The 12,736-nt window shown below is 43.6% G+C and overlaps 1 protein-coding gene across 2 annotated transcripts in view; it reads left to right on the forward strand.

The window, feature by feature from the left end:
- Window positions 1–12,736, forward strand: part of ANKRD28 (ankyrin repeat domain 28) — a 123,601-nt gene that overhangs the window by 99,801 nt on the left and 11,064 nt on the right. For both annotated transcript variants that reach the window (XM_008047912.2, XM_021707478.1), the window contains 6 exons: window positions 560–586; window positions 941–1,015; window positions 4,525–4,726; window positions 8,508–8,595; window positions 8,794–8,911; window positions 10,059–10,278. In XM_008047912.2, coding sequence (XP_008046103.2) covers window positions 560–586; window positions 941–1,015; window positions 4,525–4,726; window positions 8,508–8,595; window positions 8,794–8,911; window positions 10,059–10,278 — 730 coding nt within the window. The remainder of the gene's footprint in view (window positions 1–559; window positions 587–940; window positions 1,016–4,524; window positions 4,727–8,507; window positions 8,596–8,793; window positions 8,912–10,058; window positions 10,279–12,736) is intronic.

Consider the following 12,736-nt stretch of genomic DNA (forward strand, 5'->3'; position numbering starts at 1 on the left):
GCCGGGCAGCGAGACCTCATCTCTACAATAAATCAAAAAATCAGCCGGGCGTGGTAGCGCATACCTGTAATTCCGGCTACTCGGAAGGCTGAGGCAGAATGATCGCCGGAGCCCAGCAGGTCGAGGCTGCGGTGGCCGGGAGCGGCCACTGCACTCCAGTCTGGGCGACAGAGTGAGACTCCAACTCAAAAAAAAAAAAAGATACACATACGTGTGGCATGCTTTGGGTTAAAAGTTCTCTTATTAAGCTTTGTCAAGGGAAATAAAATTCAAGAAGAGTGGCTATAAAAGATAGAAGAAAGGAGGTTGACATATTTACTGTGGCACTAAGACCCATGCTGTGAAAATAACAAATATTTTCTTAGGTTATTATGGATCTTCAGACTAAAATTCCAGACCTATGTATACAAATCTGTGGTCTATTGGGAAAAAAACTTAGTTTTTTGAGGCAAAGGAAGCACAGTTGAGAATAGAAGTTAACAAAGGCCTATGCAAGTAGGTCCTTAATATACATGAATACTTTGTAAACTAAATATTTTTGTTCTAACTTTAATTTCAGATTGCCAGTGAAACTCCTCTAGATGTTGTAAGTATTAGTCAATTTCTCCCCTACCAGTTAGAGTATTAATCTGTTTGCTCCCCTTCAAGCTGAAGCTGTATTTTCACATCCTTAGGAGCGAAGGTAGTGACAGAAATCATGTGTGCAGCAGAGGGAAGGTGTCTGTTTGGTGGCAGTTGCTTAGTGTTTCCTCCAAACAGAGTTAGTCTGTAACCCTTCTCCAAGTTCTTAGTTTGTGGTCCTTACCACGCTGTGACGGCCCTGTCTTACAGGCTTGCTGAGTTGCCATTGTATGCTCTAAAGTGGGTTCGGACTGGAAGGCGGGGAGAGTGACTGTCGGAGTATGTCTTTCTGCCGTTTAAAATGCCGCTTCTTTTTCAGTTGATGGAAACCTCGGGGACAGACATGCTGAGTGATTCAGATAACAGAGCAACAATAAGTCCTTTACACTTGGCCGTGAGTACAGCCTTCCTGGCCAGCTTGATTTCTAGCTTACTGACAACATCTCGTACTTGTTTGTGTTGACTCAAACTAGCACCGTGAGCTTTTGGTACATAGTCATCATGAATTAAACCTGAAAGAACTATTTTAATTCAGAGGAGGCTTTAAGGCACTGTTTTGTGGTTTTGGGGCTTCCCCAGGGACTTCTCTAAGGAAGAGAATGTGCCTATGAGGGTGAATCAGAATGTACCTTCATGGGATGGCTTAGAACCTGTAAACATATGGTGTGCACACACAAACGCCATGGTGTTTCTACCATTTTCTGCTTGTTTTGTGGTCTTGGAGTGCTGACAAGTTGTGGGATCCTGTCCTTCAGTTGTTCTTGCCTGTAGGATTTGGCTGCATGGTCTATAATGTTCCTTCTGCTTTAAGATTCCTCAGATTTTTACTTCTCAGTATCCATCACCAAGTGGAGATGGTTAGAGAAGATTGTGCCCCTTTTTTGAACAAATTAAATGGCCGTTAATCACCTTAGGAAAGCTCAAGTCCCGTTCAGTTGAGCTCTTTCGACACTGAGAGAATTGCTTTTGAGACAGCACATTCCACATGGGGGAGAAGAGAACTTTGGGAATCAGAGACTAGGGTACATCACTAGATGTTTATAAGGCCTGATTTTTGACCACTACCTTGCTAGACTCTGGTGTGGCATGTGCTCTTTGAGCTCTAGCTATCACCATGCTTCCTGGCTTTGGCCCCCTTCCCCACTCCCTCCCTTGGGGAGGTGAATCTCCTCTTTCTCTCTGATTTACTTTCTAAACAAACTATATTTTCTAATCTAAAAAAAAGACCTGACTTTTAGTGAAAATGCTTATGAGAATAATGTCCTTAATTTAATGTGAGTCGCTGTAAGCTCAGTGACCCATCTGATGTCTCTCTTACCTAATATTCTCTTTGTGTATGTTCTGACTCTGACTCAAGTATGTGGAATTTTCTGTGATTTCTGCCCCTTCCTTCCCACTAGTACTTCCTGTCATGCTTTGAATAACTAAGAAGGCTTCCCTGAAGATTACTGACCCCTCACCCTTTGAGACCTTGAAAACAGTGTCATCTCTGCCAGGCACACGTAATGAGCAAGCCCGAAAAGTCAGAGCCTCCCTTGAGGGGATAGCCCCTCGGCTGCTGGTGGCAAGAAACGAGGTCTGAGCAGATACTAGGCAGTCCTGGCATCACCACCGTCGTTCTCGCCACGGCACTGCCACGACCGCTCAGTGAGCCTTTATTCCACAGGTGCCAGACTGTATCCCCCATGGAGATTCCACAGACAGCATACGAAAGGTTTGCGAAAGTCTTACAATCTCATGGCCATTCTAGGTAGCCTAATGATGTTGTTTCTCTAGAAATTCCACATTTGCATGCTCCCTACCCCACCCCCAATTTGGCAAATTTCTCTTTTTGTGCTTGCAAGTTAACAGTGTGCTCTGACACTGAATAGTGGTTTTTGGTTTTTTGTTATTTTCCTCTCTCGCAGTTACATTTTTTCGGGGGTCAGAGATTTGTGTATGTTTGTGGCAGTTAAATAAAAAGCATAACGTAAACTTTACCTTCTTAACCATTTCCAAGTGTACAGTTTAATGGTATTAAGTATATTCATCCACGTTATTGTGCAGTCTCTAGAACCTTTTCATCTTGTAAAACTGAAAGCCTGCACCCATTTGGTGACTCCCTTTTCCCCTTCCCCCTAGTCCCTGGCCAGTGCCGGTCTACTTTCTGTCCGGATGAGTTTGACTCATCCAGATACCGCATTTAGGTGGAATCACACAGTGTCTCTTTTCAGTGACTGACGAGTTTCACCCAGCCCGGTGTCCTCAGGGTTCGTCTGTGTTGCAACCTGGGGCAGAATGTCCTTGGTTTTTAAGACTGAGTGATATTCCCGGGTTACGTGTGTGCTATGGCCTGTGTGTCTGCTCCCTGCAGATGGACACTGGGACTACTTCTACCTCTTGGCTACTGTGAACAACACAGCTGTGGACATGGGTGCACTGGATAGTGTATTCAAGCTGAACTGGAAGTCATTTTGTAGTTTAGTAAGCAGACTCAGTGAAAGTGATTCCACCACAACTTTTCCATTCCATATCTTTCTCTAGATAGTTTTCAGAAGTTCCTCAAACCAGTTTTTCGTTCAGAACTCTCCCATTCAGGACAGCTTGGGGCAGTGCAAACGTACTGGCTTTGAGGAAGCTTGTCTCGATTCCCACCTTGGCTTGTACTAGATAGTTGGGCTCCTTCTCTCAGTCCTATACAAGGACATCATGAGGGGAAAAGCCCTATGGCAAATCACCGTGGTTCCTACTTGTCCTTATTTTCTCTCTTCTCCTTATGTATTTTGAGGCAGGGTCTTACTCTGTCACCCTGGCTGGAGTGCAGTGGTGCCATCATAGCTCCCTGCAAGCTTGAACTGCTGGGCTCAGGCGATCAGTCTCCTGTCTCAGCCTCCCAAAGGTCTGGGATTGCACTGTGTCCAGCCTCTTCTTTGTATACCATCTCCTACGTATACTATGGAGTTCATTCTTGTAGTTGCTTCATTTCATTGGCCTAGAATTGAGGAACAAAATTAGATGTGGTCCTGAACAGTAGAATTCTGTGTTCTGTAGTCAATTTTTTCTTTGAAACAGTCAAGCTTATAAGTAGTCCAACTTCCGACCACAGAGGCATCAAAGAAATTGGAAAGGCCCTGAGCAACTTTATCTCTCGCTGTTACTTTCTGACATTTGCCACAGGGAATGGCTTTACCGTCCTTTGAAGCTCATTGTTGCTGTAGGTCCTGCTCAGTGTCCATTCCAGTGTAAGTAATGTACGGTCAGTGGATGTGTTGGATTCTGAAGTGAATTACTTGGAATGCCCCTTCATCAGACTGAAGAAAGATGGGGCTTCCACCTGACATATCTTCAGCCCTTGCCTCTTGAACAGCTGAGATGATGATGCCTGCCACGTGGGAGGGGGAGAAGCAGGGCTCAGTTACGTGTTCCTTTCCTAGAAGAATCGCTCACTGTTTTATGTGGCATGGTATGCGATGGGGGTGGTCACTTTAATTTGAGAAATCAGTACTCCAACATTGACTCAGCTCAACTGACTAGCTGTTTCTGCAGCTAATGTGGAGTACTGAACTGTGGTTAAGAACACAGGCTTTGGAGTCATAGACCTGGAATCAAAGCACTGAATGACCATGTCACGTATCTGCTGAATGTCTGCTGTGAGTGTCTGCCACGCGTGTACATGAGTCAAAAAGACCACCTCTCGTTGGAACTTTTACGCCATGCAGAATGCCTGTTCCCTAACACTGTAGCTCTCAATGTTGATCATTAGAAAAATCTATAGTTAACTTCCTGAGTTCTCAATACAAAAGCTTGGATTATCTCCGGTATAATGATAATGTGAAGACAGGCTTGCTTATTTTTATTTTCTGAAATATTGGGGAAGTCCATTTAAATACATATGTTTTAATTTATATTCTAATTGATTTCTAGGCCTATCATGGTCACCATCAAGCGCTGGAGGTGTTGGTACAGTCTTTGCTAGATCTCGATGTCAGAAACAATAGTGGAAGAACACCCTTAGATCTTGCAGCCTTCAAGGGCCATGTGGAATGTGTGGACGTACTCATTAATCAGGGAGCCTCAATCTTAGTGAAAGATTATGTTTTGAAGAGAACACCCATACATGCAGCAGGTACACCCCATATTATGCTTGATTTATTTGCCACTTTCTGTCTAATCTTCTCTTTTTCAGTGTCTAGCATGTAGTACTCTGGTAATTGTCTTTAAATTTTTGGCTTTAAATGTTAGAATGATTGCATTCTCAGGAGAAAATCAACAGCAAGACTACAGTCACTTAAAAAATCATTATCTGCCTTAACTTATCAATAAAAGAGTGCAATATTTTTTAGTTTCTGTTTACAGTTATTTTGTATTGGTAGTCCTTCATTTTGCAGTTGATAAACATTTACACTTCTTTTGCCAGGGTAGTACATTAAACATTCAGGCAGCCTTCATAGGGCACCTGCATTATGCAAGAACTACTCCATGCTCTGATTTTATGATGTGGCAGATGGGTTAAAATATGAAGATCTGGCCACGCTCAGTGGCTCAGCCTGTAATCCTAGCACTTTGGGAGGCCAAAACGAGTGGATTGCCTTAGCCCACAGGTTCGAGACCAGCTTGGGCAACTTGGCGAGATCTTGTCTCTATAATAAATCAGAAATTAGCAAGGCATGGTAGAGCATGCACTTGTAGTTCCAGCTCCTTGAAAGACTGAAGTGGATCAACAGATCCCAGCGGGTCGACACTGGGGTGGCCCTGAGAGTACCACTGCACTTCAACATGGGCAACGAGTGAGACTCCAACTCAAAAGAAAATGAATATCTGTAACCAGGTCATTGAAATGACTTGGTACCCACTGGCAGGTGCAGATTCACAACTTTAGGAATTATTACTAAAGACAGTGTACGTTTTAAATAACCAGGGACGGGTATAATTGAAGGCTCTTAGCCGAGTATTTTTCTCATCCCCAGTAGGCTATCTTTATGTAATGAGATTCATCTCACTTAGTCTATTTTTATTTTTATTTATTTATTTATTTTTTTAGTTGGAGTCTCACTCTGTTGCCCAGTCTGGAGTGCAGGGGCACACTCACAGCCTCCGCAGCCTCAAGTGATCCTTTGGTCTCAGCCTTCCAGGTAGCTGGATCTACAGGCATGCACTGCCACACTGGGCTAATTTTTTTTGTTTTTTTATGTATAGTAGAAATGAGGTCTCACTGAGGTATCCAGGCTGGTCTCGAATCCCTGGGCTTAGGCAATCCTCTTGCCTCCACCTCTCAAAGTGCTGGAATTACAGGCATGAGCCACTGCGCCCGGCATACTTAGTATGTTTTTACAGAGTGATTCTTAAGAATACATTTGAATGTACACCTTGGATTTTGTTTCTAGCCTTTGAGAAGCTTGCATTTTAGAAGACCATCAATAACACCCACTGTTGCTCCCAGAGCAGTCCTTCAAGCAGGTCTCAGAGACAGCTATTTTAATAATGTATTTAAACACCTAATGTGTATATGTAAACTGCTGTAAGATTTGAGCAAGAGATCAAAATGCTATTACTTTCTATTATCTTATTCTGAAAAAGAATAAAGTTATTTATCAGTCTACACAGCTGAGCATGGTGGCACATACCTATAGCTATAACTACTTGGGAGACTGAGGCTGTTGAGCCATTTGAGCCCAATTCAAGTCCAGCCTGGGCTGTACGATAGTAAGACCCTGTCTCTAAAAAAATAAAAGTAAATTTTTAAAAAATACCAGTCTACAACTAGAAGAATTATATTGTAACTGCAGATCATATGCACAGCTAATTTAAGACTTCCATGAGAGACTGGCCTCTTAATAGGTTAATATTGAACTAGGACACTAGCCAGACCCGCAGAAGTAATCAATGCCATATACTCCGGCATAAGTCCTGCCTACAGAAAAGGAGCCCAGATCCGTGCCTATCTGTTCAGCAAGTGCAAACCTTGGTTCTGTGGATGCCTCTGATTTGGGGACTGCTATTCATAAGTCATGGCAAGAACACTGAGCTTTTTTTTTCTGGAGGTTAGCCAGCCTCTTCCCACAGGGATGCCGTACTTGATGTTGGTATGGAACTTGGATGTCACAGCATTCATCAGTAGCTCCTGTGCACTGGGTGTAGGTGAACTGATTAAAGAATGGTGGGCCAAGTAAAATCTCCTGAAACATTCCAGGTGTTAGGACACTGTCGTTTATTGCATTTTGGACTAGGGGTGAAGGTTGTGACTTTAAGCCACACGTCTTAATAACTATTACCATGGGATGGAGCTGTCAGATAGTACTATAGACTGTCTGGAATCTAGCTTGTTTCATTTGTCATCTTTTAATTAGAAGGAATAGTGGCAGACATTCCTTTCTGCGTCATTATGTGCAAGAAATGTTTTTCTTATATTTTTATTTACACTTTATTATATATGAACAGAATCTGAATTCTACAGAGGATTTAACGTACTTTTAAAAAGCTATTTTCAGCCGGGCACAGTGGCTCAAGCCCGTAATCCCAGCACTTTGGAAGGTGGAGGTGAAAGGATTGCCTGAGCTCGGGAGTTCAAGACCAGCCTGAGCAACATGGCAAGACCTCATCTCGACAATAAATCAAAAAATTAGTCAGGTGTGGTGGCATATGCCTTTGGCATATGCCTGTGCCAACAGCTTGAAAGGCAGAGGCAGAAGGATCACATGAACCCAGGAGGTCGGGGCTGCAGTGGCCGTGAGCGTGCCACTGCACTCCAGCCTGGGTGACAGAGTGAAACCCCAAGTCAAAAAAAAAAAAAAAGCTATTTTCTTTGGGCTACTTGTACCATTGCCCATCTTGTGCGTTTGGACTTAGAAATGCATACTTGAAGCCGGGCTCGTTGGCTCAGCCTGTAATCCCAGCACTTTGGGAGGCTGAGGTGAGCAGATTGCCTGAGCCCGGGTTCGAGACCCACCTGGGCAACTTGGCGAGACCTCATCTCTACAATAAATCAAAAATTAGCTGGGCGTGGTAGCGTACACCTGTAGTTCCAGCTACTTGGAAGGCTGAGGCGGAAGGATCGCCAGAGCCCAGCAGGTCGAGACTGCAGTGGCTGGGAGCGGCCACTGCACTCCAGTCTGGGTGACAGAGTGAGACTACAACTCAAAAAAAAAAAAAGAAGAAATGCATACTTGAGATGTATCATTTTACTTGTATTCATTTGAAATTATTTCGGCCGCATATTACAGAGGACCCAGTTGAAACTAATTTAAGTGCCGGGGGTATATGGGCTTTCACATATCTTTCCAGAGTGGATGCAGTTCCAGACTGGGGCTCTGCAGTGCTGTCAGTCCTGGACCAGATGCTCTGTGAATGCTCTCTTGCCTTTGCATCGTGTTGCAGGGTGGCAGCTGCTGCTTTTCGGGGTCTCATCTGAAATCATAAAGGAAGGGCGACTTTTCATGATCAGGGAGAAAAGTATTTCCCAGGAGCCCTCTAGACTTAATGGCATCTCAGTGGTCACGCCTGGTCGGAGTGTTCACCTTGAAAATGATCACTGTCAGAGGAGAATGGGTTGGCTGTGACTTGGCCTAATCACAGTTTCCTTCCTTGGCTGGAGGGCAGCCATTCTCCCTGACCTCATTGCCAGAGTACTAAATGAAATGAGTGTCCTGTTTCCAAGACAGATGATGAGAAGTGGGTGCTGGGTGGGCTGCCTGCCTGCCATGGTTTCCCATGAGGAATTTGTCTGTTCAGCTCTAACAGCCAAAAGCAGTAGAAACCTTCTTTGTACCTATAGACAGCTTTCATTCTTGCATTGTAAGTTCAGTGAAAATATGCCAAAATTTACTTTTAAAAGATGTACTCTCTAAGATGGACATTTTTCATTTGATCATTGTATATAATCACTGAAATTTTTAAACTTCACTTTACAGCAACAAACGGTCATTCGGATTGCTTGAGGCTGTTAATAGGAAATGCAGAACCACAGAATGCAGTAGATATTCAGGATGGAAATGGACAGTAAGTTTTAGTAAATTAATGATGTATCCCAAAAAGGCACATTCATTAACCGAAGACCACAGAGTGCACTCTTTTGGAGAGGGGGGTGAGAAAACAGGAGTTTATTAATAAAGACAGAAGAGCTCCCAAGCGGGAGGGTGCCTGAAACAGGGTTGCCCCCTGGAGTGCACTCCTGAACCTACTACCCCTGTCGCCCAGGACGCCTCTGATGCTGTCTGTCCTCAACGGACACACGGACTGTGTCTACTCACTGCTGAACAAGGGAGCGGATGTGGATGCCAAAGACAAGTGGGGAAGGACCGCCCTGCACAGAGGGGTGAGCAGGAGGACGCATGTCCCCCCAGCAGCTTTTATGGCCTTCCATGACCTGGGACCTAGCTGGGCTGTTTGTTTCTCTTCAGTAAATTTTTTTATCAGTCTTTATTTCTTTCAGTATCTTAGTTGTTAAATGTTAATTTTGAACAGTTGCAAATTACAACTTAATCCAAAGAACAATGAAGTTAGAAGAAAAATTTAAAACCCTAAAATCTTGAGTAGAATTAATGTTAATTTGATTTCTTCCATTGTCCCAGCTATTTTCGTATACAGTTATTATCACTTTTCTTTGAAATATCATTATTTACATAGAATTACAAGTTCCTCTCTTCCTGTTTGTCATACTTTATACAGTTTGACAACATTGTGCTTTAACTGAATTTTTAAACCACTTCCAGTAAGAATACAGAATTGGCTAGGCGCAGTGGCTCAGCCTGTCATCCCAGTACTTTGGGAGGCTGAGGTGAAGGGATTTTCTGAGCCACGGGTTCGGGAACAACCTGGGCAAGTTGGCGAGACCTCGTCTCTACAATACATCAAAAAATTAGCCAGGTGTGGTAGTGCACGCCTGTAGTTCCAGCTCCTTGGAAGACTGAGGCGAAAGAATCACCAGAGCCCAGCAGGTCAACACTGGGTTGGCCGTGAGCGTGCCACTGCACTCCAACCTGGGCGACGGAGTGAGACTCTGACTAAAGAAAAAAAAGAAAGAAAGAAAGAATACAGAATTACTCAGAAAATGATAAATGGCCTTAGTTAATGGGGAGAAGTAAATTTTTAAATTTTCAAATTAAGCCGGGCTCAGTGGCTCAGCCTGTAATCCTGTGCCTTTGGGAGGCTGAGGTGAGTGGATTGCCTGAGCCCGCGGGTTTGAGAGCCGCCTGGGCAGCAAGACCTCATCTCTACAACAAATCCAAAAATAAATCAGCCGGGCGTGGTAGCACATGCCTGTAATTCCGGCTACTCAGAAGGCTAAGGTGGAAGGATCGCTGGAGCCCAGCAGGCGAGGCTGCGGTGGCCGGAAGCGGCCACTGCACTCCAGTCTGGGCGACCGAGTGAGACTCCAACTCAAAAAAAAATTTTTTCAAATTAGCTAGAGTCAGCATATAGTGTTTAGCATACTGTATTTGACTCCATGCACTTTCTTTCAGGCAGTTACTGGCCATGAAGAATGTGTGGATGCATTACTTCAACACGGTGCTAAGTGCTTGCTTCGGGACAGCAGGGGCCGGACACCTATACACTTGTCAGCTGCCTGTGGACACATTGGTGTTCTTGGAGCCCTTTTGCAGTCGGCAGCATCTGTGGATGCAAACCCCGCCATGGTAGACAATCACGGATATACGGCACTTCACTGGGCTTGCTACAATGGTTAAGTATACAGATACTGGCTGGACTATTGCGTACTGGCAGAGAGTGCCCACTGTGTACATTCTGATGCTCATGAGATGATGTGTCTATGAGGCAAGCGTAAAGCTTAAAAGTAGCAGGAGGCTTAGGAGCTGTCTGCTGCGTAGTTATGGCTCAATCCTCTCCTTTGTCCCGCTGAAGCTAAGACCAGTTGTCAAGGGGTTTTGAGATAAGCCACGGCATTTTTTTGAAATTTTTCTTAGTCCCTTTTTCCAACAATATTTAGCATTTTAGAGAGGTCTTTACCATATTTCCAATGCTTTCATATGGTATGCTTGTATTTTGGTTACGTTCTTTTATTTTTTAAATACATTTGTATTAGGAAAAAATAACCAAGGCAAGAGATACAGTGAAATGCATTGTGTTCTCAGCTACACTTGGAGTATGTCTGCTGAGCACACTGTAGCACCATGACCTGATACCACCAGTAATGTTCATGCTCCGGGTTTTCACAGAATAGAGCCCCAGCAGGTCTTAGAAGCTTTCGTGGGCTAACTTTCCAAATGGTTAGAATCCACTTGTTTTAGCTTCCTGCAGGCTTCCAGTCCCAGTCATCTCCTTTGCAGGTAGACTCACAAAAGGTCCCTCAGGGAAGCAAAAAGCTATTTTTGAAGTGTAGATGTGAAAAATGGAGTTTGGCTTCTGTAATGTCACTGACAAAGATAATTTACATAATGAAGCATGTTGAGATGCTAACTTTTTACTCGTGTGGGGCCATAGCTTTGATCATCTTAGTAAGCACTTGGGTACGTTACAAATGGTGCAAGCAACATCCTTGTTGAAGCTCAGGCTTCAGGCTTTGGCAGAGAAATGAGAGGGTTTTTTTAGATTTGCTTTGGATTTCAGTGTAGCCCTGAGATTAGTGTTAGTTATGACGGCATATCTACAGGTCGAACCGCTTTCCTGCAGAATGTAGAGAAGAGTTAAATTGCCTCTTGGTGTAAATATCCATGTGCTAAAACAAATACATGTGGTATCTGTCCTGTAGCCAGCCCACTGCCTGGCTAGAGAGTGGAGGCATGCCGTCCTTCTGTAATGTGCTGATTGGTGGCTCTTTCACTGGGAGCCATTCTGACAAGGAATGTTCCTGAGTTGTGGCAAACGAGGAGAAAGCAGAATCTTGTAAAACTGTAATTCAGTTAAATTTTTTTCATCAGTATTTCTAAGGAATACTATTCTGATTTTTATGCTAAGGATTAATGTGCCAAAGTTGAGTGTTCCATTCTTTTGCCGTGAGAAAGTTTGGGGCTCTTCTTGAAGATTGTCCTGGGATTGCTGTTGGCCATCCTTTGAGGACTCATGGTACCATAGAAACTCGAATAGTCACAGCTGAAAACACTTAGTCTGTTTCGTTCTCCCTTCCTCAGAGCCTTCACCAAACAGTTTTGAAAACCATGGAACCTTTAGGGGTTTGACTTATTTTTTTCCCATTTTAATTCACTAAAGCTAATTTTTAATGCGTGTAGTGAAGTGGCCAAAGATTAGCACTATGTCAAATAAGGTACTGTGTTTTGCCATTGATAATTTGTTTTTATGATGTGACTTGACATTTCACAAGTACAGGAAAACCCAAAATATCTAATAGAGTGGAAAAATATCCACAAATGTTAATTTTGTTTATTTAAAAAGTCAGATAAAATTGTTTTGAAGCAAAGACTTATTGCTTGATTTTTTTAAATGTTGTAAAAGTGAGAATTAACCGTTAAAAAAAGCACACAGTGAAGTATTTTTCCTCAAGTAGACCATTTAGTCATAAATATGCTGCTGTGACTCCTTTGGTAAGGCACTGGGAGGTGCTCCCTGTTACAGCATTTCTTGACAGGTCTATATATAGAACACTGTTTTCCTAAAGTGAGCTCCTGCTCTGTCACTGCCGGATTTAGAGTCTCTGAGCACATTTTGTATTAGAGACAGAATTTTGCACAACCTGCATGCCTGGTTGCCGTTTAAAGATCGTAACAGATATGTCTAATTTCCAGACATGAGCAAAACTGGTGATTCCGAATTGAGTTGGAAGGAATTAAATGTGTGCTGGCTATGTAAATAAGAGACTGTACAAACAGTCTAAAATTCATACCATATTTATAGCCAAAAGCCCCTTTTATAATTTAGCTTTCTGAAAGCAAACTGTGTTAAGATGGTTTTACTATGACTAGTAATTATTGTACAGCTGGAAAGAAGACTGGAAGCACTCCGACAGGACAAAACAACCTTTCTGCTGGGTTCGGTGGCTCAGCCTGTGATCCCGCGCCTTGGGAGGCTGAGGGGAGTGGATGGCCTGAGCCCGCGGGTTCGAGACCCGCCTGGGCAGCAAGACCTCATCTCTACAATAAATCAAAAAATCAGCCAGGCGTGGTAGCGCATGCCTGTAATTCTGGCTACTTGGAAGGCTGAGGCGGAAGGATCGCCGGAATCCACC

Source organism: Carlito syrichta, unplaced genomic scaffold (genome assembly GCF_000164805.1).
Source record: "Carlito syrichta isolate Samal-C Ts95f unplaced genomic scaffold, Tarsius_syrichta-2.0.1 Scaffold118119, whole genome shotgun sequence".
Taxonomy (NCBI): Eukaryota; Metazoa; Chordata; class Mammalia; order Primates; family Tarsiidae; genus Carlito; species Carlito syrichta.